Source organism: Melanerpes formicivorus, unplaced genomic scaffold, assembly GCF_026170545.1.
Source record: "Melanerpes formicivorus ecotype bairdi unplaced genomic scaffold, bMelFor1.0.p_v2 SCAF_30, whole genome shotgun sequence".
Lineage (NCBI taxonomy): Eukaryota > Metazoa > Chordata > Aves > Piciformes > Picidae > Melanerpes > Melanerpes formicivorus.
The window spans coordinates 3,347,375-3,373,647 of record NW_027142382.1 but is presented as its reverse complement, the minus strand read 5'-3'; the positions used below and the strand labels follow the sequence as shown (position 1 = coordinate 3,373,647).

The window sequence follows — 26,273 nt, the reverse complement described above, 5'->3', positions numbered from 1 at the left end:
GAAAAAAATCCCTCTGCAGCCTTCCTGCAGGATCCCTTCAGGAAGGCAGCTCTAAGGTCCCCCTGGAGTGCTCTCTTCTCTAGGCTGAAAATCCCCAGCTCCCTCAGTCTGTCCTCACAGCACTCGTGTTCCAGCCATTGGATCATCTTTGTGGCCCTGCTCTGGACTCACTCCAGAGGTATGTGAATGATATTCTTCCCAACTTCACTGATTTTTGCTGAGCTCTTCACTTTAAGAATTGAAATTTTTATGAAAAATACTAATCAAAGTAAGGAAGAACTAATTTTCCCTGAAGATGTGAGGTTTTCAGTATTTGAAGTTTAAGGCATGAATAATTTAATATTACTCTCACTAGGTCTTTTCCACATACTGAATGTCCCATAGCAAGGTCTTTGACGGCTAAGAAACACAACTGAAGAAATCAGGAAATTATTCTGTCCTTCCTTTTTCAAGCAGTGTGATTTTTATTCATTCAGAAAGTAAACAAGGTCAGAGGAGTTCATCACAGTTGTCAACCAGCACTTGAAGTATAATAATCTTTTTTATAAGTCAGCTCCTCAGCTGTTTGTAAAACAGAACAGTCCTCCTGCTCACAGATAAACATCTGGTATTCCATGTGTAAAACATTATCCTGCTGTCAAATCAACTATCTCACTACACTACACAATAGGATCTTCTCTGAAAACATTTTTTGATGTGAGCAAAGTTTAAGTAGATTTAAGGGCCTGAACACTAGGTGTTTGCACTGCTAACAGTATCTGGCTTGTCAAAACAGCTTTTTGGTCAACCAATTTACTAATATATGGATAGTGATTCTTTTTAAACTGTTCGTTGTTTAGGAAGGGATCAAGAGTGATCCTCTGAGGGTTTTTAAGTCAGTGGAAAAACTTCCACTGCCTGGTTGAGCCAACATCTTACCTTTATCTCATTATGCAAAGCTCCCCTGGATATTTTTTCGCATTTCAATCTAATCCCAATGAAGCACTTCATTTTGTCCTTAACTTCAGTCCCACTACAGCTGATAGGACTGTTTCAAATGAAACAGGTCCTTAAATATATTGCTGGATGAAGATCTCTTTAAATAACCAATGACATTAATTACCACTTACAAAAGAGTAAGAATAAACAGGTTTGAACTTGGCTTCCTCAAATACTTACCAAGACAGCATAAGATACTGTTATTAATCAGGGATTATATCATTACCTGAAGAGTGTGGTAGTCAGCTAAAATCTGCAGAGGATGGAATAAATCAGACAATCCATTGATGACTGGGATAGTGGCTTCTTTTGTCATCAAATGCAGATCACTATGCTTATAAACTCGAGCCAAAATTGCATTTGTCATGCTGGACAGCACCCTAGGGGATGGCAGAAAACACCAACATCAAACACCCTAAGCATATCCCTGTTGCAACACAGAAATATTAATGAGAAGAGGTAAGGAATCAATTTTTGTTTTTCAGCCATCTGAATAATTTATCATGTCTGCACAGCACACTTAAATGCAGACATTTAACAAGCTGTTAATAAGTAAGCAGATTTGCTTATTAACAAGCTATGCTAAGTAAATGAATCCCGGTGCTGCATTTTGTGTTGGGGTGGGGTTTTTTCCCTTCCTTAGTGCTTCATTGTAGCTACAGGTGTAACACCAATCAACACTAAGGTATCTGAACTAAGATAAGAGATTGTGTGACACTAATATTTGAATTTGATAACTTCAGAAGAGATAATATATAGGGTTTCTTGAGTCTTTTAGCACAGAACAAATGTAGCATTGACTGAATATTGTAGTGTCTCTGTATGGCAGCCTGACTTTTGCAAGGATTAGGCATACAGGCCTGTCTCGGATTACCACAATTATTTGCTGATCTTAACAAACACAGAAATGGGAGGCAAACAATACCAGTCTGTTCTTCTACCTGCACACCTGTGTATATGGCACACATGGTATCACTTCTAACTAATGGCCAGATCTGAAACTGTGGGCAGGGACATGCAGGAGTCACTGTACTGCTCTGGATTTAGCCTCATTTGCCAGAGCATGAAAGACTCAGCAATCAGGAGAGTGGATTAGCACAGTAGACTTAATATGCCCTGAATTCTTTAGATAAATTAAATATGGACTGGAGCTCTGCATTGCTCTGCATTTCTGCTTTTTAATCAGGCCAAGAAGCATGACTGTGAAGTAGCATTTTTTGTGTTTTCATGTTGTCTTGAATAGGACCTTGAAACAAACCAAGGAAGAGAGTGAATAGGAGAATATGAAAAATCCTTGTAGTATCTATCTTCCTGATCAGCCATGAAGAATTCCAGTATCTCCTCTGGTGGAAATATGGATGTTAATGCCATGGCTTTTACAGAGACAAATCTGATGAAGTCACTAACAAACATTTTCTACTGACACCAGACAACCCTCACACAAGCAAAACTCTTACAAAATGTTAAAAGATTTCCTGTGGCTCCCTCTCTGAAGAAAAGACAGCAAATAGTAGCTACAAGTGAATAGAAGGAACAGAAAGAGGTATTGGAACAGTTGCTGTTTGTACCATTATTTCTCTTTTGCTCATGGATTTCTTTTTTCTCTGTGTCTGTGTTAATTCCAGCTTGAAGTCTGTGACTGTGGAAAACTTGTTCTGTTCTGAACACAGATCATAAAATTATAGAATGGTTGGGGTTGGAAGGCACCTTGAAGATCATCTAGGTCCAACCCTCCTGCCATGGGCAGGGACACCTTCCACTAGATCAGGTTGCTCCAGGCTTCATTCAGTGCTTTTGGCCTTGAACACTTCCAGGGAGTGTGTATCCACAACCTTCCTGGGTAACCTGTTCCCAAGTCTCACCACCCTTACTGTAAAGAATTTCTTCCTAATATCCAGCCTAAATCTGCCCTCATCAAGCTTCAGTCCATTTCCTCTTGTCCTTTCATTACAAACCCTTGGAAAATGTCCCTTTCTGGCTTTCTTGTAGACCCCTTTCATATACTGGAAAGGCACTCTAAGGTCTTCCCAGAGCATTCTCTTCTCCAGGCTGAACAGCCCCAACTCTCTCAGCTTGTCTCCATAGCAGAGGTGCTCCAACCCTCTGATCATCTTCATGGCCCTCCCCTGGACCCACTCCAGCAGTTTGATGTGGGATACCAGAAATAGACACAGTACTCCAGGTGAGGTCTCATGAGAACAGAGTAGAGGGGGGTAAATCATTTCCCTCCTTCTGCTGGTCACACTTCTTTTGATGCGGTCCAGCACATGGTGGCCTTCCAGGCTGCAAGTGCACATTGCCAGCTCAGATAGGTTCATAGGATCACAAGATGTTAGGGGTTGGAAGAAACCTTCAAAGATCATCAGGTCCAGCCCCCCTGCCAGAGCAGGACCATAGAATCTAACACAGGAACACATTCAGATGGGTCTTGAAAGTCTCCAGAGAATGAGACTTGCACAACCTCCCTGGGGAGCCTGTTCCAGTGCTCTGTGACCCTCACAGTGAAGAAGTTCCTCCTCATGTTGAGGCGGAACCTCCTATGCTGTAGTTTATATCCATTACCCCTTGTCCTATCACAGGGTGCTATGGAGAAGAGCCTGTCCCCTCCCTCTTGACACCCAGCCCTCAGATATTTATAAACATTTCTTAAATCCCTTCTCAGACTTCTCCAGACTAAACCGCCCCAGGGTTCTCAGCCTCTCCTCATAGGACAGTGCTCCAGTCCCTTCATCACCCTGGTAGCTCTCCACTTGAGTCTCTCAAGTAGGTCATTGTCCCTCTTGAACTGGGGAGCCCAGAACTGGATGCAGTATTCAAGGTATACAGAACCTCTATTTCATTTCAAGTAACGTCTCAGACATGTTAAACAGCACTGAAAGGCTTAGAGCTCCTTAATGGGTGGTAACTTGTCTACTGTGTTAGTGTAAGTGGGAATGTCTTGTGAAGCATGGAAGAACTGTATTATGAGCAGGTAATAAGTCACTAAACATATGTTCACAGCAGAAATGCTTTCAACCCTTACCTGAAGCAATTCTAATAAAAACTGGGACTTTTAGAGATCTGTGCCTCTTTTGCTTTAAGTCTCAATTTCAAGTACTTCTAAGGCCTTCAGAGCCATAGATGTATGGCTGTAAATATTTTAAATACCCTCTGGGTCTACTATAGACCTGGTCTTTTTTTTCTTCTTACATTAACTGAATGAAGCTGGCATGCTATACTTCATTCACAAGAAATGACAAGGAATTAATACTCAGGTTGTTCTTTGGGGTAAACTGCTCAGCCTTGATTATGCAAAGTCAGTAATAATTTTGATGCTGAAAGCAGGAGTGAAGCAGAGCATGGGAGGCCTTGTAAGGACTTGGGAACCCACTGTAGGAGGTGAGTTCTATGACTCAGCAGAAGAGGAAAATCCTTAAGTCAGGGTCATAAATGGGGACTTGACCTGGAAGAGGGAGCAGTGACAGAAGAGAGGCTGAAAGCTTGCATGGGAAGTGGGTGTCATGGGAGTTTTCTCCATAGAATGGAGATGCCTCAAAAAAAGGCTGGAAGATTTGCTTGCTTCTTTTTTCTCCCTTTGGCTTGTGCAAAGGTCATTCAAGAGACTGTGAAGCAAAGACTTAATGGCCTTTTATTATCCCATTTGGGAATAAGAAATAACAAAATCTGGCCTACCCAAAGAATGTCCATTTGTGTATCAGTACATACCTGGATTTGCTGCAGGGTTGGCATCTGAATGGCAGAGAGCCTCTGGATGACAGTCCTGCATGTCTAGTGGGATGGTGCCTGGAGAGGTTATTGCAGGGCAGCACTGGAAAAGGGCCCTTCCCCTTCCTGGAGCTTTGGTTGGCTGGGGCTCAGAGCCAGCCTTGCAATAGTGCAGCTGAGGGATGCATCACTCTGATGTCAGGGGGGAGAGGAGGCTCCTAGACAGCACTGCAGGTAGCCTCCATCAGGGCTATTTACCTTCTTTTGGCAGTAACATCTCTTACTGCGCTATAACCATGCTCATGCCACTTATGGGCTGATGTCCCAGCCTGGCCTTTGCCTTCCCCCATCTCCATAGAGAGATGCTTGATGTCCTGGGCTGAGGCTGCCCCTAGCTGCCTCCCATCTGCCTTGCTCTCTGGCTTGGGAAAGAGGGAAAGGTGCAAGCTGATGAGGCCCTGCTTTGCCTGACCCACGGGGTGCTCCCGGCACCTGGAATCTCAGCTGGCTGATTGTGTAGATTGAACTGAGTCTGACAAGCTTGATGCTGCACATCTGTCACCAGAACCAGAAAGACCTTTCAGACACTACTAACCCTCCAACAAACTGAATCAATCTCAGGCTGCAAATACTGAGGCTGGATTAATTGTTAATACATGGAATATGAAAACCAGCAAGAACACCTGCAAAAAATAACCTCATGTTCTGCCTTCTTTCTGCAGCATTGGAGGGAATCCCCTGGAGAAAAGCCCTGAGTTCAGGCCTTCCTTGCTTTGGCAATGGGGATAGGCTGCTAGCTACCCATTCCTGCATGCACATTGGACTGTGCATGATTCCAAGGGTGCCAGTAAGAGAACAGTGCCATAGCCCAGCCTCCACTGCACTTCTGGCAGCAGGTACAGCTGTGGATGAGGACACATGAAATCAGAAACTGGCCACACAGTGTCAGTCTAGTTTAGTGCTGCTGAAATAGGGGGATCAGAGTGACCTTCAGTAACATTCTGTCACTACAAGTAGGCTAAGGCCCAGCAGCAGCTGGCCTAACTAGGGTAAATAAAAACTTTTGCCTTTTGATTTGCCAGTCAGCTCTATCTCTAATCTCTATCAGAAGCAAGAGATCCAGAAGTTTCTAATCTTATTTGAATATATTTTCTGTCATCAGTGGAGCTATATACTACTGAAGTTCATAAAGTGTTTCTGTTTGTGTGACTGTCACTCTCATTAATACTCTATATACCAAATTTGATACAAATATTTCTTCTTGTGAGACACTTTGGAGAGCTGAGCTACAGATTCTGTGAGCTGCTCTATAAATATTTAATAAATCTGGAGCCTCTTCTGACATTTTCCAGAGAACAGAAAAGTTTCCCAAATGGTGTAAGATAGGTTTGAGCCTGATCAACTGCCAAATACAAAGTCATACAAAGTGATCAATCAAGTGACATTTTACCAACCTTGCTGTGTCTGTGAGACTCTCATTAGTGCCCAAATGTATGTCTTGTGTTGTAAGGAAGGAAGGGTGTCCCCCAAGAAGAGCAAATCCTACCATGAGGATAAATCAGGAGAGAAAAAAAAAAGAAATTAAACACCAGCACCACATTTACAGCCAAGATTCAAAATCTTCTTCATGTAAAGAATATTTACAGCAATACAAGTAAAACTCAGCAGGGCATCCAAATGTTTCAAACACTTCAAGTCGGACACACAAGACACAAATAAATGTGCTCTGGAATAAAACCACTCAAATGTGATGCTTTGCTGAAGTTCTTAGGTATGAACTCTCATCTGTGTTCATAGGAACAGTCATTCAAGCTGCAAGGCTATATACTGCCACAAGCATCACTGTGGCTCCCTGTTAAGAGCTGGGTAATCCATTCATCATGCTGAATTTCCACTTCAAGGGACTTAGCATGCTAGAAGGGCTGTGTGAGGCACGAAGTGTAATTCCACATCCTTGCAAGAAGCTTCAAGTACAGTCACTCAGATAGGAAAACCTGTCTCCTCATACATCATAACAAACTTAAGTTTGGTCACAAATGTCTTAAAAATTATAATGTGACAGAGAGAAAAGGGAAGACCTTGGGTACTGCCAGCATCTCTCCACCCAGCAACAGTTAGGAATTTACAAGGTGAGACAAGGAACTGGATGGATTAGGTCTGAAGAATGAAATCTACTCCTGAATAGGAACCATAGAAAGACTTGAACATCATTTAAGAATATGACATGTTTAGGGGAACTTAAAATGTTGTCTGGACAGTATTTTGGATAAAGACAAATTACATTCTGAAGGCAATTCCCAGGATCTGTCCCACCTTATTTCCATTGAACCATCAATAGAAAGCCACCATAAGCAAGCAGCTGACACAGAGAGGGAAACAGGTTTTTTTCACCAGCATTTGAGTCTCCCTGACCTGCTTGGTTCAAGCCTAAAGCCTCCTTCCACTCCCTCTTCCTCAGTGTAAAGTCTGTTGTGGCCACATACTGGGAGGATGGGGCCTAAGAGGATCTGTTTTATGAACTGTCCCACATGGCTTAGCATAAGCCTAGGACAGGACACAAGGCCCTACAACCTGGGATGTATAAAAGGAGTAGAATTTGAACTGGGTTGCAGCTTAGCATTTACTGTGCACTGGGGAAGACTTCCTGCATAAGAACAACTCCCTTCTAATAGAGAAGTTGTCAGGGAGATCTTGCCCTGTCGCTAATATCCTTGATGGAGGAAATTTCCAGAGAATCTTGGTGTGGACAAACCAATCTTGAGAGAACACTGCAGGCGAGTGATCCTTTTATTGTGACAAAAATTTAGAAGGATGCTGACTGTGTTTTTATTTCCAGGAAAAGAAAGGCTGCATCCAGCACAGAAGAGCAGAGACTTCCCTTTTCAACCAAACTATGGTTTCTTGGAGGTGCTAATTTTCATACTGTTAAAAAGAGAGGGGGAAATGGGGTGGGGAAGAGGGCAGGTGGAGAGGGGGGTGGTGGGAAGGGTTAAAATCTGCTCGGGCTGGCTGTAGCCATTAGATGGCACTGCAGATACCCCCAGGACTCCAGCTTCAAGGTGGTGTTTGTACAGCCTGGTCAGATTAAAAGGTTGAGCCCACAGCTACTCTTTGAAAAATTATTAAACCAAGAGTGAACACTGGAACCTTTCTATGATAAAAACAAGCAACTAGGTTCAGGCAGCAGGCATAGGCCCCACAACTGGGCCCCTAACACAGAGCAGCTCTTGTAAACTTCCATCTCCTGCAGGCAGGTGGGCTAAGGTCTTCCACTTTGCAGCTGTTCAGCCAGTCTCTAGAATTTTAAACTGTAATAGATAAAAATAATACTGGAAAGCCATTGCCTTTTGACTGCCTCAATTTCCTTAAAAATCAGATAAGATATAATGGTGCTCCAGACACCTCCTGAAGGGCAAATCTCTGCTCTACCCAGTCAGTGTAATACTCATTCTACTGAATGGGCCTCGTTTTACTTTCCCTTAATCATCTCAACAAGATTAGAGTCAAGCACAGCAAACTATTAAGAACGAAGCATCACTTCTCCCACTATCACCATTTCCTGTTAGAAAAGCACTACACACTTGCTGGTTGCTTTGCCCTTCTTTCTTGGTCATTCAGAAGCATTTTTGATTTAAGGCAAGAAAAATGTTTAGGTTCCCTCAGACACCCTCCTTTCCTCTCTGGAGCTCAGAGACAACCACTGTGTTTATGGGAATATGTATGCAAACTCAATGCCAGTTTTTAAGTTGAGATCCCAAGGATGAAATGTTGGATCACAGGATCACAGGCTGTTAGGGGTTGAAAGGGACTTCTGGAGATCTTTGAGTCCAACCCCCCAGCCAGAGCAGGACCACACAGGAATGCATCCAGATGGGTCTTGAAAGTCTCCAGAGAAGGAGACTCCACAACCTCTCTGGGGAGCCTGTTCCAGTGCTCAGCGACCCATACAGTGAAGAAGTTCCTCCTCATGTTGAGGTGGAACTTTCTGTGCTGTAGTTTACATCCATTCTTGTAGTATATTTTCCTATCCAGCTCTTGTGGTTTATTCTGAAGTTGCATACACTACATCAGTGAATTATTCCCCCAAGATCCACACAAGACAACAACTCTGCATTTTGAGCTTCTACATTCCAACATACTTCACTAGATGTTTCACAGTCCAGGCAGCAGGCTCCTATGGACATGTTTCTGTTTTCTCTAAATGGTGCCCAGGTAGAGGAAGAGGAATTTAGCCATTTATTCAGAACTGTCAAATGTCAGACTGCCCAGCTGGGCCTACCACCTTGTGCCTGTGTACATAGCAGAGTCCTAACGCACTGAGCTTCCCACTCGTAAACTGCAGGGCATGGCAATGTATTTCTATGCAAAATTTTCCATCTGGAAATACAGGAGCTCTGTGCTCTAGCTTTGTGTACAGTGGCAAAGACAGAATCTTTGCTTCAGAGTCTTTCATCCAGACTACTAAGAGGAAGCAAAAAAAAGAGATGACTTTTGAAACTGTGTAGGCACCAGTTCAGCAAATAACTAAATGCTGGAGTGCTGTGCTAAACTGGAAGATCTAACCCTCTTTGTTGTCACAAACTGGTCAAAGGCATGTGGTAAATGCTTATATGAATCTTGCTATCTTCTAAGTGTATTCAAGGCTCATACTACAGAGCCAGAAGAGATCATCATCTCATGTTCTATAACTTCTCATTACTGTTAGTTTCCAAAAAGGGACAGTTCCATCCCTCAGGTTGTAGCATATTTTTTACCCCACTTAAGCAGACTTTTTCATGCAGTACCTGAGTGCTGGTGGCTGTAGAGATATAGGTTAAATCTCTGTTACAGCCTGTCCCTGCTACATTGGGTAAGTAAGTGGGCCAAAGTGAATCCTGTAGTTCATATATTGGATGCAGAGTTGTGGGGCTGCTCTGCCATCACCAGAAGACACACACTGACATCTTCTCAGATTCAAAGGAAGGATTTTTCTATTATTATTTCAAGACAAAGATTTGGATTTGTTAGGTTTCCTCACTGCCTGTCAGGACTTACAATCTAGAAAGTATTTTTCAGTTTAGACTGGTAGTGAAGACTTTTTTTGGGCAGCAGTTACAGGAATATTCCTAAAGCAGAAGCCTAAAAACTGATAAGCAGTTGTTAAATCCTGAAAACTGATAAGCAGTTGTTAAAGCTACTCCTCTAAGTAGACTGTAAGCTAAAAGAGCACTCTTGTTCCCTCTGTTACCTGGCCAAGCTAAGCAATACCAGCCATTCCAAGAAAAAACAGACTCTGCGCTCCTGCCATGTAATACCATCCCCATTGCATTAAGAATTTCTTTGACCATGTGCTGCAGTTGTCAGGCAGGGACATCACGTTCCTCTCACTCTACAATGTAAAAAGGAGTGAGTTGGGAGTGATTCCACTAAAGCCAGCAGCAGTGAAGCTCTGTTAAGCTGTTAAGACCTTGGACATTCCAGTGTACAATAAAAGAAGGTACACAGAGCTTTTATGCCTGTACCTTTTCCTCTCCATTTCTATCCTGTGATATATTGTCTGCATTCAGTGTCTGACACGGTCGAATTTATTTATGACTTGCTCACTAAAACATAACTGCAGCTGTATATTTTAAGAGCAACAGTGACAATCAGAATATTTTACATCAAAGCTGTAAAAAAATGGGGCATTCACCTTTATATCATGCCTGAGAATGTATATTTTACAAGCAATATATGACCATGTGGAATACCTTTGTTTTTCCAAAGTCTGCAGGATTTTATGCAGAATGGGATTCTGACTGCAAACAGATGACATTTTCCAGTATAATAGCAGAGATGTCACATTTTCCAGCAGCCAATGACAACAATAAATCTAGCAGGCTCCACAAAACTGGATTTATTTTGTCAATACCCTGTGAAAGTTACTTGTAGCTCTTCATTAAACTTACAACACCACCACTAATATTAGAGTCAAGTAGCATGGGTTTGAGAAATATGCATTAGGACAAGATTATATTTGTTCAGGACAGTAAAGGGGCAATGAATTACACTATGAGAAGCTGTACATTATTCACTACACAGAATAAAACAGTTTAGAGGCATGGTATGTTGCAAAAGCCACAAAGTGTTCTCATTATCAATTAATATTTTGAGAATCTTTGATTGATATTGGTGACTGGAGAAGTGCTCAGAAGGAAAGCAAATGTCACCTGTCTTCAGAGAGGGAAAGAACTAGAGCCCACAGAATTACAGGCTGGTAGTATCTCCACATCAGCACATTCCCAGGAGGGTGATGGAGCAGTTATTCCTGGCAGATTAATGACAAGAGAATCATCAGGAGTAGTCAGAATGACTTCAACAAGGGCAAATCATGCATGACCAACCTGGTAAACTAGTATGATGAATGACTGACTGGTCTGGTAGTTGAAGGGAGAGCAGTAGGTATTGACTGCTTGGACTTAAGTATGGCCCTTGATACTGTCTTCAGTAAGATCTTCATAGACAAGCTGTTGATATCCATGCTGGATGAATAGACTGTGAGGTGGGTTGAGGACTGGCTGAATGGCTAGGCCCAGAGGTTGGTGATCAGTGGCACAAAGTCTAGTCAGAGGCCAGTGACTAGCAGTGTACACCACAGGTCAAGGGCCCAGGTCTGTTTCACATCTTCATTAATGATCTGGATGACAGAGCAGTGTACCCTCAGCAAGTTTGCTGATCACATTGAACTAGGAAGAATGACTGACACACCAGAGGGTCAAGCTGCCGTCCAGGAGGACCTTGATGGGCTGGAGAAATGGATTGACAGCAATACTATGAAGTTCATCATGAAGAAGTGCAATGTCCTGCACCTGAGGAAGCACACCCTCATGTACCAATACATGATGGGGGCCCCTCAGCTGGGAAGCAGTTTGGTCAAAAATGACCTGGAAGTCCTGGTGGACACCAAGTTGAACACGAACCAGCAATATGTCTTTCTGGCAAAGATGGTATCCTGGGATGCACTAAACAAAATATTGCCAGCAGTTTGTTTAGGCTAATCTCATCATCAGAACTTTGTCCAACAAGTGACCTTTTCCAAGGTATTGAACATGCAACACGTGGAAAATGCCATTTGAGACACTTCAGGTGTTTTACAAATAAGTAGTCCAATTCACTTCAATGTCCACTTGTATTAAGTTAGCTTATTTAGCTAAAAGGAACAACCCTACCTTTACTTCGAGTTAGCAATTACAAAGGAGAAGTCGTTAAAAAGCAGCTACGATGGATAGAGGTTTTATGGACAGAAAAAGCCTGAGTCTGCCTTTGAAATAAAGTCTTAAGCTGAGGGGACTTAAGACCAATTAAGTGAAGGTGTGAAGTTAATGCACAGAACTTAAATTCCCTTAAATTCCCTTGAGGAATTACTCAGAAATAAATTGGTTTTATTTCACTGGAGCTTAATTCCTCTCAGATGAATTTATGTGCATTAGCTCCCATCTTTACGTTAATTTGCCTGAACTTCCCTGAGCTTTCCCCTTTCATAAGTCTTCAAAAGGCAAGGACTAAATAGTGCTTCCCTCTGAATACAGAAGCATAGGCATTACCTGCCTATGTACCAGTATGGCAGGCAACCAGACACTGGACTGAAAACTCCAGAATCAAAAAAGAAGGTGGTTTTCACATAGAGGGAATGCACAGGAAAAACCCATTCATAAGTCCTGTTATCTGGAGAAAACAGAAAGCAGCAACAGAATAAGCAAGCAAATGGCTGTACCAGTGGATATAGAGGCACACTGAGAAATGCTTGCAGTTAACATATATGCTTCTTCCTTCCATTATTTTTTACTTTCTCTCTTACACCTGGTAAAGAAATGTGACTAGTCAACCAGTTTCCTGCCCCTTCACTAGGGAGAAATCAGCCTAAGGGATGCTGGGTCAATGCAAAGGTGAGAAGGACAAGTTTCTCATTCATTGATGCATCACCAGTTCAGAGTTATTCCTTACTGACATGCAAGCACGTGAATGATTTACTTCAGTGGTCCCATTGACTTCAGAACAGCTACTATGTAAATAAAGATATGTATGTATTTCAGTGCTTGCAGGACTGTATCCTAGAAGAATAATGCTCCAGTGCCTGATCTTATTAGGCTAATACCCTGGAGTCTACATTAAGTTATATTCCCCTATAGGTAATTATGTTAAATTTCCTCCCCCTACTATGATTCCCAGCCTAAACACACACTCTGAAATGTAACAACAGCAATGCATAATACATTAGAAAGATACTTATTAAAGCTTGCACTGAATTAAATTTGTGATGCTTATTCAAATAGATGTTAAGGAATGTGCATCTTGCCAGTACAACTAGGAGCTTACACCAGAAATCATCACTTCTTCCCATTACTTTATTTCTGAACTATCATGCTTTGGAATGATCTGGTTAAATCTCAGTGACCAAAGCAAAGTGCTTGTGAGAATAATAGGCAAGGTGAAACACAATCAGCCACCATTCTTTCCTGGTTTTGCTTTCAAAGGTTGGCTTTCTCCTCAGCAGAAATTCCTAAATGCAAAATTATGTTTTTTTACACAGCATACAATTTCATATAAAATCTAACTGTGCCATTGCTCAGATTTACCTGTTTCTGCAGACAATCTTGTTCTTGTGCTTCTCTTCTCAAAAATCATGGCCAAAGACTTTCCTTGCATCAAAGGCAAATACTGGAACATGAAAATTGAAAGCATGTCAATTGTATAGTCATTATACACTTTACAGTGTGAAGTAATTCCACATTTTCATTCAGCATTAGAAAAGTAATACAGGTGTTTTTGTAACTGCAGCTTTGCTCTTCTGCCCTTCAAGGAGTTTATTAGCAGTGGAGAGGTTAAAGGAAGAGAAAGTGAGTCTAGGGGCAAAACGCAACTGCATTTTGAAACTCAATTTGATCTACCATTAAGGAGAACTCTGGGACTAATTTAATCCCATGCAGGGAAGGGTCTTCCATTTCCTACCTTTAGTGCTGCAGGTACACCCTATGTCCATGGATGAGGTTAGCCAACAACAGAGAGCTGGCTGAGCAAAGCTGTTTAACCTTTTCAATTGTGAAATCCCCTGAAGTATTTAAAGAATACCTCTGAACACTTTACAGGAAGGCTTTTTCATTTGCAGCACATGATTTACAGCATTGGAGAGCTCAGGTGATGTTGTTTAGGACAAGACAGCTGAGCAACTCGCTCCCAATACTCTTCAGAACAATACTTATTTCAACATCCAAGTGGCCTAGATGACAGCTGAAGCATTTTACCTCTCCTTTGTGCTTTATTCTTTGTTTCAAATCTGAGGCCATCCACAGCAAATACTCCAGCTCATCTGCTGTGTAATTCTGTAGAGTAAGGAGGTCACGACCTTTCAGCTGAACACTCATTTGAGCTGGTGGCCCATTCCTGTGTGGAAAGAGCAAAAAATATATGCCTGCTGTCATTCAACACTACATTGTACTCATGCTAAAGCAAATGAGCAAGCAGCTGAAATCTCTACCACTCCCCTCATTTGACCCAGCTTGATAGAATGTGTTAATAAGTGTAAATCACTTTGTCAGACACGAGATGATACCATGCCCTGTTATCAGTCACCACCATAACAGTGTCTCAAATTGTATTCTAAAATGTACATTAAATGTAGTTTTTCTTGCCTTCTGATACGTATATGGCTTGATTGCATTCTGCCTAATAAACTTAAGTGCATAAAGCCAGGTAAAAAAACTTCCAGCCATATACTCTGGTCCTTCACCTACCACATGAGGCATTCTGGGAACATGTTTCCCATCCCTACTGTCCACATTGTCTGAAGCTGAAAAATAAATTCCCAAGAAAGAGCATGAAACAACATTCAAAAGTTAAAATGTAACAGGCAGAATTGCAAGGTCAAGCAGTTGGCTTATTCCTTTCTGGTCCAGAACAGCAATTACTTTGGACTGCTAGCACGGACTGTTAAATATTAGGTTAAACTGCAGTACCAACTGCAGTGTGCTTAGCTTGTAATGCTCATAGACACTGGTGATAGCTTATGGCAACATTATGATATTATGTTAAAAATACCCTAACAATAACAAATACATTTGGGATCTTAATAAATGGGATGACTTTACTGGAAAACCACCTTTACTGCAGTTCTTTTCCAAACTTGCTTTTCTACCATCTCTCCTAACCAGAGAAAGTTCTCACCCATGGCTGCAGTGAGAATCCAAAATCCATACACAAATAATCACCACTTTGAAACTGCAGCAACTAAATCACAGCACTTGGAAAACATTTGGTTTTCTATCTGATGCAATGTAGAAATGATAAATAAAAATGACTTATTGCAGCTAGGATTGCTGTGAATGTGAAATTTCTATTAATGCTATTCGTGCCAACAGGAAAACATAGGAAGATGTGGAATTAAATTCTGAGTCTCTGATTTCAGCCCAATTCTGGAGATGTGACAAGCATGAGAAGCAGCTTATTGAAACACTGTCATAGAGGTAATTTTCTGAAGGCACTGGGGAGAGACAAGACACAGAGCCAGATCTACTTGGCTACCTGTCTTCTAACTTTGAATTTTGTATCACCTTTTCCTGCGCATTTCCAGTGTACACTGTGACAAAAAAATACCAAAGCAGAGATTCACATTGCAGCTTCAAGGAGAGAATTCCTCCCTGTACTGCCTATGATAATTGTCTAAAATATTTAAGAATTTTCTGTACTTCGTTCAGATAGTTCTTTATAGATTACAGTACCTGCAGCATATCCTGCCCTCAAGAAGAACCATTCCTTTTTGACTTTGCTGCTACATCCCACAGAAAGAATGAAGAGCATTTCACAAAGATTAAAAGGGAAAATCCTCCAGTCGCCAAAAGACACAGAGCTTGTTGCCTTGGGAGGTAAAAGGGCACTAAAATGGTGGAGAATAAAAGAAAAGCACCTTTACCTGAAACACTTACTCTTTCACAGGATTTAGCTGCTTTTGGCTCCAGATTTCTGATAAAGTGTCACTGAATGCCACGCAAAAATAGAGACAAGCTTACCCAAACTGTTGCAGCAGCTGCTTGCTGGTCCCTGTTAGTTTTGCAGTGCTGAAGAAGCTCCTCGCGTTAAACAGCATCTTCTGCTCGTATTAGACTTCTCTCAGTCCCTCAGACAAAGGCTTGTGAATCAGAGAGTGAGCTGTACTGCTGTGTAGATGAAGGAAAAAACAAGAACCAAAGTCTGCTTTGGTCATCCCAGCCAGGGCTGGGCCTGGCAGGGGCTGAAATTGAAGCTCTTCCTTGGTCAGGAAGAGATTTCTCACAGGGCCCATTGCACCACTCAGGTTGTGCTCTTCCCTGTGGGCCCATCGTGTCACACCTATGTCAACACCATGGATAGCAATTTCATGTCTGCTAAATATTTGTACAGGAGCACGTGCTAGTAGCAAAAGGTAAAAGATTTGTCAGGGCAGCATGAGTGGGTCAGCTCCCTCAGAGATGGGACCAGGGTCATGGGGACTTGGCCCCAGCGTAGCCTAGGCAGAGACTGACAGGATGGTGCTGAGCCAAAATGAGGGCCCTAGGCCAATAGGCATGGGGCTGGGCAGGGCCACCGAGGCTTATTCATAACCTCAAGGTCCTGCAAGGACAGAGAAACACTAGATTTAAAAAATATGTATTTTCCTGGGATTTTTTGGACCATGTTTTCAACTGTATGATGGTAACAGCTCTCATTGAGGCTCAGAAACTTAAATGCTACAGTCTGCACAATCTGATGTTGTCAATTGCTAAGTACTAAAGTGTTTTCATCTAAATTTCTACCTTCAAATATAATTGTCAGATAAGATTTTATGCCACCTCCACTGCAGGTGGCTTTGAAATATGGCCATAACTTTCTCATTTCCTCCTCAGTGGTAAAGAGAAGTGTACTTGTGTAAATCAAGGTGATGGCACATCTGTCACAGAAGCGATATGTTGAAATTACAATGTGAGGATCATATAATTAAAACACAGAGAAAAAAAGTTTGACTTCCCCACAAGGAGAGGATGCTGTGAAAATGTCATGCAGAGTGATAGCTCTTGGTAGGATTTGTTCAGGACTCCTCATGCCAGTTCAACCCTGAGATGTCTTGGGAAATGCATCTTCTGTCATTTATCCGGCAGAAGAGAAAGCAAAACCCAAAATAAATGAATGGCAAGAGAATGGAAGAGCCAGAACGGCTCATAGAGAAGACAATCAGGGCCCCTTGTTTTCCCTTCTCTGGCAAATGTCTCCCATGGCCTTCACAGCCAGATCATAGGAACTATGTGGTATCCAGAAGAATGGGTAGTGGGAGTTCCAAAGCCCCCAGTCTCATCTTGCAGACCCACAGGGAGGGGACAGTGCCAGCACCCCTTTGTTAGGTCACCTGACCCAAGTTCTTATGTGGACCAATTCCCTCATAAGCTCCTGTGAGCAAACAGCAGTGTCAGGCACAGGAGAGCTGAATGCATGCTGACATTCCTGCTGGTACAACACACTTCTCTTATATTTGGGGTGACAGCAGCATCTATCAGCATGGAATCCCAGAGCCACTCCCTGCTCCTGTTAGTTGCTCCAGGCAGCCAGAGCTCAATGTGTGACCATGTGAAAAACTGACTGACTTCTCTCAAGACCATAAGATGCTTCAGTGTTGAAATCAGGATTGAATTGGTTTGGTGTATTGATGTATTCCAGGGCTTGGTATTGAAAATGGAGTAACAGCAATACATGAGCTGAGACACACTGAAGAGAGAATAATGTAATGTAGATTAGCATAAAGGAACGATAGTGATCTTGTCATTTAATATTAACATAAAGCTTCTCTGCTTTCTGAGCTGGCAGAATACTCACCCCTGATAATTCTTATATTGAGGGTAAGCAGCAGTCAGGGTAGGGAAAGGCAAGAAAGGCACCTTTACAGCAGTGCACCAAGAATGTCCATGCTGCTTCCTTTCAACCTTAAATAAACAGCTTGGGAGATCAGTGTCCTTTCATAGTTCATCTATTCCCTGGCATATCACCCTCAGGAAAGGCCTGACTTTGGTGCCTCTCTTTTGCAGAGTGAGCTTCAGCGGCTGAGGCATCTCTGAGGAAGGGCAGGTCACCCCATCATGCACACACAAGCTGTATCGTCCAGTGGTATGTGTCTGGCTGGACATATGTGACAATGCGGTGTAACTGGACCCCTGCCAGCATGACTTCTGCCTGCAGCAGTTGTCTAAAGCCAAATGCCCACTCTATACCACCTTTCCCATCCACCTGTACTCAGTGGTGGCCAGTGAAATCTTCTAGGAGCTCAGCATCTGGCCACTCAGACACTGCTCCATTGTCACTCCTTTCCCCATTGTTCCTATTTCAAAGAATTCCTTGCCAGGTCAGCCATCCCACCAGCAGAGATACATTTGTTCCACTTTGTGAGTTAGCTCCCATCTTTCCCAACCAGATACTGATCTTCAAATGGGATCCCACAGTCACAGAAACCAAAACTCTGCTGCAGACACTTTCTTCTCATGAACATTTCTAATCATTTAATAACCCATTTATATTCTTGGCAGCCACAGTATCTGGTAATTACAATCTCAAGCATCACTTGGTGGAACAATATTTGTTCAGTTTTGAGCAGCTGGATATTCCCCTCATGCCAGACTTAGGAGAAACAGTTGAGACAGTGTGCTGGTTTTGGCTGTGATAGAGTAAATTTTATTTGTATCGTTGAGTATGGGGCTATGTTTTGGATTTGTGATGAAAACTGATACACAGTACTTTGGTAACACAGGGAGGTTTTAGCTATTGCTGAACAGTGCTTATACAGAGTCAAGACCTTTTCTGCACCTTGTACCACTTCAAGTAGGATGGGGATGCACAAGAAGATGGGAAGGGGAACACTGCTGGGACAGCTGACCCCCAACTGAGTAAAGAGATATCTTACACCATATGATGTCACATAAAGCTGGGTGAAGAAGAAGGGGATGTTTGGAGTCATGGCATTTGTCTTCCCAAGTAACCATTACACAACAGAACCTTGCTGTCCTGGAGATGGTTGAATATCTGCCTGCTGCTAGGAAGTGATGAATTAATTCCTTATTTTAATTTGCTTGTGTGCCCAGCTTTTGCTTTGTCTGTTAAACTGACTTTATCTCAACCCATGAGTTGTCTCAGTTTCACCGTTCCAGTTCTTTCCCTAGAGGAGAGGAGAGTGATGGAGCAGCTGTGTGGTGCTTAGTTGCCTGCTGGTGTTAAAGCGCAACATGCAGAAAGCATCAGAGGGGTGTTTGGGTTCAAAGAAATTAAATCCCTGCCTTGTGTAAGGGCAAAAATTACAAACACTTCTTGTTCTTGTTTTGAAAACATGGTCACCCTTGTGTGTATTTATACAGCTACCTAATATTACGCCCCAAGTACATTGATCACACTCTGCATAAAACAAGGCTTAAACTGGTTGTCCAGGCAGCCAGCTGCAGCATTTACTGCAGTACATCATCCTGAAAGGAAGATCTTTTTCTTTCATCAAGAGTTTACCTGGCACAGCTTCAACACACTACAATAGCGAGAAAATGAGAATACATAATCAATCCTAGATTTTTTTATTTTTTTTTTTTTTTGGGGGGGGGGGTGGGGGGTGGAGGGGGTTGGGAAAAGCTCCACTGGACATTTGGGACTGTACATTAAATATGATTAAATACCTACATGCCCCTGGACTTACTACCGTCACCTAAGGGTTCCCGGCTGGCTGGCTGATTGAATGTCTTCTCATGAACTAGATCAGAAGACTACACAGACATTTTTGTGAAAGAGAGACCATTACACACAGGGAATTGCTTTTTAGGACAGCGGCATCCCAGCGATGATAAAATAGTTACTGAATTATGGTCTGTTCACCCAGCTGAGCCAGGGCTGCCCCTCCAATCACTCAGCAAAGCAAAGAGGACCTATCAGGGTCCCGGCTTGTGTAAGCAGCGAGCTCAGCTTAGAGCCCCACTACGAGACAACTGCTTCAGGAGCTGCAGGCAGGGCCAGGCTACAGCGGAAGAGACAGAAATGATGCTACAGAGAGAAGAGACAGAAATGATGCTACAGAGCGAAGAGACAGAAATGATGCTACAGAGCGAAGAGACAGAAATGATGCCGCCGAAAGGGATAGGGATGGCACCAGGAAAGCAGAGCTCTGCTGGAGACAAGGCTCATAAGGCGGTTTCAAGGGAGGTGACTCTTCCCTCCTCTCAGCACCCGTGAGCCCTCGCCTAGAGAGCTGTGGCCGGTCTGCGCTCCGCGTACACGGGCAGCACAAACATGCCGCCGGCTTGGAAGAACTTTAAGATGGCCGGGGTGGGAAAAGCACGCCCCCGCGGGTGGCTTCCCTACCGCCGGACACCGGGGGGCGCTCCTCATCTGCCCGACCTCCAGGCCGGGCTTCCTCCCGCGGGCGGCCTGTTCAGCGGGCGCTGCACCGCTCTCTATGGCCGTTGCCCGTAGCAGGGCCTGTGTTTACTTCCGGCAGCCCGCCGCCGCCGTCCATGGGGCGCGGGGGCGACCGCCCGCCGCCAGCTGCCATGGCCGAGCTCGCCGAGGAGGACGAGCTGCCGGTACCCGGTGAGTGGTGCCGGTTCGTCACACGGGACGCAGCTACGGGCCGGGTTGTGGGGGCATCCTCGTCCGCTTGTAGCGGTCCGTGCACACTTCTTCCACCGTGGCTGGGCATTATCACCGGCGCCGCCTGGTCGCCCCTCTCTGCACTTTGTGGCCGCTCTGGCTCCCTCCAGCCTGGAATGCGAGTGACCCGCGATGCCGGGCCGGAGTCTTCCGGCGTCTGGGGGGCAATACGTGCGCTGACATCAGCGATTAGATGGGGGCGACCTTGCTGCGGGCATCAGCGCGGCAGCCTGGTGCTGAAACGGCCCAGTTTTTTCCGTTCATAAATGAGTTTTGGTCCGCGCTATGACCAAAGGCTGAGGGGAGACCTCATCGCTCTCTACAACTACCCGAAGGGAGGTTGGAGCGAGGAGGGGGCAGCCTCTTCTCCTTGGTGTTAAGTGACAGGATTAGAGGAAACAGCTTCAAGCTACACCAGGCGAGGTTCAGGCTGTGTGCTAGGAAGTATTTTTCACTGGAAGGGTTCTCAAACATTGGAATGGTCTGCTCAGGGCAGCGATCGAGTCAGCACACCCGGAGGTGGTTAAGTAGCGTGTGGCCTTGGCGCTTAGGGACATGGTTTAGTGTTGAGCCTTCCGTGCTGCGTTGAAGGTTGGACTGGGTGATCTTTGAGGTCCCTTCCAACAGGATGTTTTCTGTGATTGTATGCTAGCTTTTGAACACTTGCTGGGTGCCAACATTTGTGTTCTGTGCACATCGTTTAGTAGGACCTCAACTGAGAGGTTTCAGTGGTGAAACGGACGAGAGATGAAGGATGTTTGTGGGTTGACTTGTTTGTTTTACTTAGAGTTGCTTTAAGAAAAAAAAAATATTTTCACATTGATGCTTCTGAAGGAAAAAAAAATAACCCTAGAGCTCTACTTTGTCACAAATGCCAAAAGGATCACTGTAAGCATGTTCAACTGTGCAACGCAGCTGTCTGGCTGGAGATTAAAACCTAAAGCAAAACGGAGTATTTAGATGATCCTAGGGCTTGAACACCTCTGCTGTGAGGATGGGCTGAGAGAGCTGGGGTTGTTCAGCTTAAACAAAAAAAGAGAAGACTCTGGGGGGAACCTTCCAACACCTGAAGGGATTCCACAGGAAGTCTGGAGAGGGACTTTTCATAAGGGTGTCTAGTGATAACACAAGGGGCAATGGTTTTAAGCTGAGGGAGAGTAGGTTCAGACTGGTTCTTAGGAAGAAGTTCTTCAGTCTGAGGGTGGTGAGACTCTGGAACAGGTTGCCCAAGGAGGCTGTGAATGCTTCCTCCCTGGGGGTATTCAAGACCAGGTTGGATGAAGCCTTGAGCAGCTGAATTTAGTTGAGAGGCTTCCCTGCCCATGGTGGGGAGGTTGGAGAAGATGATCTCAAAAGTCCTTTTCAACCTAAGCCATTCTGTGTTCAGTGGTTGTACAGGTGTCTACATAAAATGAACAAAAAAAATCAACCCTTTGTTAGGCTTGAGTGATGATGTACATTTGTGCACTTTAAATTATTGTATCCTCAGAACACAGTATATCAGCACCAATACTTATTCTATTAGAAATTTGTGGATGCTAAGAATAATCAGAAGCACTATAAAGCAAGCCTGATAATGGAGTGGAGTGGAGTGGAGTAGAGTAGAGTAGAATAGAATAGAATAGAATAGAATAGAATAGAATAGAATAGAATAGAATAGAATAGACCAGGTTGGAAGAGACCTTCAAGATCATCATGTCCAACCTATCATCCAACACCACCCAACCAAGTAAACCATGCAACCAAGCACATCATCAAGTCTCCTCCTGAACACCTCCAGTGATGGTGACTCCACCACCTCCCTGGGCAGCCCATTCCAATGGGCAATCACTCTCTCTGTGTAAAACTTTCTCCTAGCCTCCAGTCTAAACCTCCCCTGGTGCAGCCTGAGACTGTGTCCTCTTGTTCTGGTGCTGGTTGCTTGGGAGAAGAGACCAACCTCTGCCTGTCTACAACCCCCCTTCAGGTAGTTGTAGACAGCAATAAGGTCACCCCTGAGTCTCCTCTTCAGGTTAAGCAACCCCAGCTCCCTCAGCCTCTCCTCACAGGGCTTGTGTTCCAAGCCCCTCACCAACTTTGTTGCCCTTCTCTGGACTCGTTCCAGCAAGTCAACCTCCTTCCTAAACTGAGGGGCCCAGAACTGGACACAGTACTCAAGGTGTGGCCTAACCAGTGCAGTGTACAGGGGCAGAATGACCTCCCTATTCCTGCTGGCCACACTTCTAATGCAGGCTAGGATGCCATTGACCCTCTTGGCTGCCTGGGCACACTGCAGGCTCATGTTCAGCCAGCTGTCAACCAGCACCCCCAGGTCCCTCTCTGCCTGGCTGCTCTCCAGTAACAGAAGAAAATATTTCAGCCATTGTGGCTTTTTAAAGAAGAAAATAGACTAAAATGGGCAATTGAATTGATAGAAAATTACTATTTCAAAATGTGTGAGGCAACATTTGTCTTCAGTGAAATTGACATTGTCTGTCTTGTGTTTTAGAATCGGGTGCTGTTTTCACATTTGGAAAAAGCAAATTTGCAGAAGATGTTCCTAGCAAGTTCTGGTTCAAAAATGACAAGCCTGTACTTATATCATGTGGAGATGAGCATACTGCTATTGTCACAGGTCAGTATTGGAAGCGGAGTGCATGCTAATAGGTTATACATTTGGATCTTGGAAAGTGATTATTCTTGTTTGAATCCTGAGGTAATCACAGAATGTTATAGGGGCTGGAAGGGACCTTGAAAGGCTGTCCAGTCCAACCCCTCCACCAGAGGAGGATCACCTATACCAGATCACACAGGAACACATCCAGGCATCTTGAATATTTCCAGAGAGGGAAACTCCACAGCAACCCTGGGCAGCCTGTTCCAGTGTTCTGTCACCCTCACAGTGAAAAGTTTTTTCCTCCTGTTTCCATGGAACTTCCTATGCCTCAACTTCCACCCATTGCCCCTTGTCCTGTCATTGGGCATCACTGAGCAGAGCCTGGCTCCATCCTCTTGGCACTCACCCTTAACATATTTATAAACATTAATGAGGTCACCCCTCAGTCTCTTCCTCTCCAGACTAAAGAGACTCAGCTCCCTCAGTCTCTCTTCATCAGGGGCGATCGTATGAGGCTGTGGAGAGGAGAAGAGGACTGTTCTGTGGGAACTGTTGGATGTATTTGAAGCTAGTGTGAAATGAGAGAAGGTTTTCACGAGGCACGATGAAGAGCTATCATGAGAGAATCTGCAATGACAATGTATCACACAGGAATTAAAACATGACTTGGCTCAGCTTGAATATTTCTTGTGAATCTAATAGTGTTTACTAGGCAATCTTAAACATTGACATCTGTGTCATGGAAGTAAGCAGTATCTCTTGAACACAGTGGGCACTTAGATCTGTCTAAGGATTTGAAGGAGTCAGCTTGCATAGGCTTGCATGCAGCACCATTTCTCTACTGTCTCCTCCCTATTTCAATGTATGCAGCATGCTTTGAAAATGTCTTTAGCTCACCTTTGCTGTTACAGTGTGCAAGTGTGTCACCAGGGAAACTTCTAGATAACCAGATCTTTATTTTCTCAAAGCTTTTGAAGAAAAGGGCCTGTAGAAGCACGAGTACAAAACTTCTTTGGTGCCAAAAGGGTTTTTTGGGGGACATTGCAAAGTAGAGGCAAAAGTGAGGGTAGAATTGTCATCAACGACAAGAAGAGGCAGAGAAACTGCAAGAGTCATACCAAGAAAAAAGGGAAACAAAACCTTTGTCCATCACTTGTTCTTTAAATCCACATGTGCCCATGTGCACCCCACTTTTCTGCTGTTAGATGGAGTTGGATGATACAGTGGGATTCCAGCCCTTGGTGAGTGACACTGATCTGCTGTAACATCTAGAATAAAAACTCCAGAAGTGCATGCCAGTAATGATTTTACTGAGAAGGGTACAGACCTTATGGGAAACCAGGAGCTTGAAATCCAGCTGAACTTGGCTTGGAAGAGATAGAAGACAAACATCATTGAGGAAAGAAAAGTGTGTTGATGTATGCTTCACTTTATTTTTAGTCTCTATTTTCAGGTCACAAATTCCCACCTCCTTTTTTTCCCCCACCCTCTGGAAGAGGCAGTAGGGGACAGTGGGAATATGAGTTAGATTCAAACCTATAGAAGTACATGGATTTTACACTAACATGGGGCTTCTACCACCTCCCTGGGCAACTTGTTCCAGTGTCTCACCACTGTCCTGGAGAAAAACTTCTTCCTAACATCCAATCAGAAGCTACCCATTTCTCTTTTTTTTTTTTCCATTTCCCCTAGTCCTGTCACTACCTGACACCCTAAAAAGTCTCTCACCAGCTTTCTTGTAGGCCCCCTTAAGATACTGGATGACCACAATGAGGTTTTTAAGGCCAAGCTGGATGTGGCTTTGAGCAACCTGATCTAGTGTGAGGTGTCCCTGGCCATGGCAGAGGGGTTGAAACTAGATGATCCTTGAGGTCCCTTTCAACCCTAACAATTCTATGATTCTATGTCTCAACATGACACCTAAAACAGTCACCCAAACTGATACAAAACATTCCTCCAAGCTGGTTAGGGGCAGAAGACAGCTACATACAGCACTGAATCTTGATTGAATGCAAGTGAAGAAAAGAATATTTAGCATTCAAACAAAACATTCAGAAATTTTCAAATACTTCTTTCATCTAATCCAGCATCAATATTCCCATGTGTCGTAGGGTTGAGGGAAAGGCCAGGCCCTTCCCCCCCACTGTGAGTAGAGGGAAGAAAAATTGAAGGGGAAAAAAATACGCACAGCCGGATTAGCAAAGGAGTGAGTGCTGTATATTTACAAAGCAGTTTAGGAAATGCAGGGAAATATATACAGAATTTACAGTATTTACAATATATACAGAAGTATACAACAAAGTCACACAGAAATGAGGGTTCCCTCCTCTACTGAGGGGGGTTCCCCACCCCTGCTCCCCCTTCTCTCCCCCTTTCCCCAGAGAGGGTTAGAATGAGAGGAAAAGAAAAAGAAGTTGTTAATTGGAAAGCAGTTAATACAGGCCTTGCAGTTTATCAGTTTCAAGGTCAAGCCTGGCTGAAAGCCCAGAAAGCTATGAGCTGCAAGCCACCGAAGGAGGGGAAGACAGGCTGACCAGAAAACTGCTGTACTCCCAGTTCAAAAGGTGCTTCCCCCCAATCTACCAATGAAATTAGTTTAGATCCGTCTTTCGTTTACAAATATCCGACCACAATATTCCCTTTCTTAAGGGGACAGCCTCAAACGGTCACACCATGTGACTTTTAGGAAGAAAAGTGTAAAGTGACTCTAAAAGACTCTGTTCTTTGCCTTTCTAAGTCAGGAGTTACAGTCCTATATATTTGCATACCATAGCCATATGTTACAATAGGAAAGACCTGTGATAATTACTGGCTTTGAGCAGGCTTGGTGAGCTAGTCAGAGAAACATTTCTTCTCCAGTTTCGGAGTTGGGGATTGAAACTTGTGTTTCTGTATTCATTTGTTGTCTAGCAACATCTGTTGTCATTTGTTGTTTATCAACATCTTCATTAAAATGAATCTTTCTTAAGCAGTTGACTGACTTAGTTTTTTAGCACAGTTGTGAGCAATGTATCTTCAAGCATCACTTGTAATTTAAGATGGCACTGTGGTTCAGTTGGTAGTGCACAAGACACTTAATGTGGAAGGTCATGAGTTCAAGTCTGCAGTGGGCAGTAGTGTCCTCCCTACTCTAGTCATGAGGTCTGTGGTGGCAGGTTGGACTCGATGATCTTTGAGGTCTCCTCCAACCTTAGTGATACTGAATACTAATATGCTTAATAATATTTCATTCCCCATTTCTGTAATTTTTGGCCAAAAAAATGATGAGAGTCCACTCCCTGCATCTTCTATAACTGCAGGCTTTGGAAAGCAATTTGTTCATCCTGTTGGGGGCTGGCGGGAAGTGATTCAAGATATTTTA

General features: G+C 43.6%; 2 protein-coding genes across 7 annotated transcripts in view; one reads left to right on the top strand and one right to left on the bottom strand.

Moving 5' to 3' along the window:
• OTC (ornithine transcarbamylase) overlaps positions 1–15,831 on the bottom strand; it is a 32,113-nt gene extending 16,282 nt beyond the window's left edge. Inside the window, exons 1-5 of one of the 2 annotated variants that reach the window (XM_068155081.1) lie at positions 15,705–15,831; positions 13,944–14,082; positions 13,278–13,359; positions 6,138–6,225; positions 1,205–1,358 (exon numbers count right to left, since the gene is read on the bottom strand). In XM_068155081.1, coding sequence (XP_068011182.1) covers positions 1,205–1,358; positions 6,138–6,225; positions 13,278–13,359; positions 13,944–14,082; positions 15,705–15,781 — 540 coding nt within the window. In that variant the 5' untranslated portion in view covers positions 15,782–15,831. Of the gene's footprint in view, positions 1–1,204; positions 1,359–6,137; positions 6,226–13,277; positions 13,360–13,943; positions 14,083–15,416; positions 15,485–15,704 lie in introns of those variants that run through there. The other variant, XM_068155082.1, reaches the window with a different exon arrangement.
• Positions 15,832–20,169: 4,338 nt separating this feature from the next.
• Positions 20,170–26,273, top strand: part of RPGR (retinitis pigmentosa GTPase regulator) — a 52,453-nt gene continuing 46,349 nt past the window's right edge. For all 5 annotated transcript variants that reach the window (XM_068155080.1, XM_068155079.1, XM_068155077.1 and 2 more), the window contains exons 1-2: positions 20,170–20,256; positions 22,805–22,930. In XM_068155080.1, coding sequence (XP_068011181.1) covers positions 20,181–20,256; positions 22,805–22,930 — 202 coding nt within the window. In that variant the 5' untranslated portion in view covers positions 20,170–20,180. The remainder of the gene's footprint in view (positions 20,257–22,804; positions 22,931–26,273) is intronic.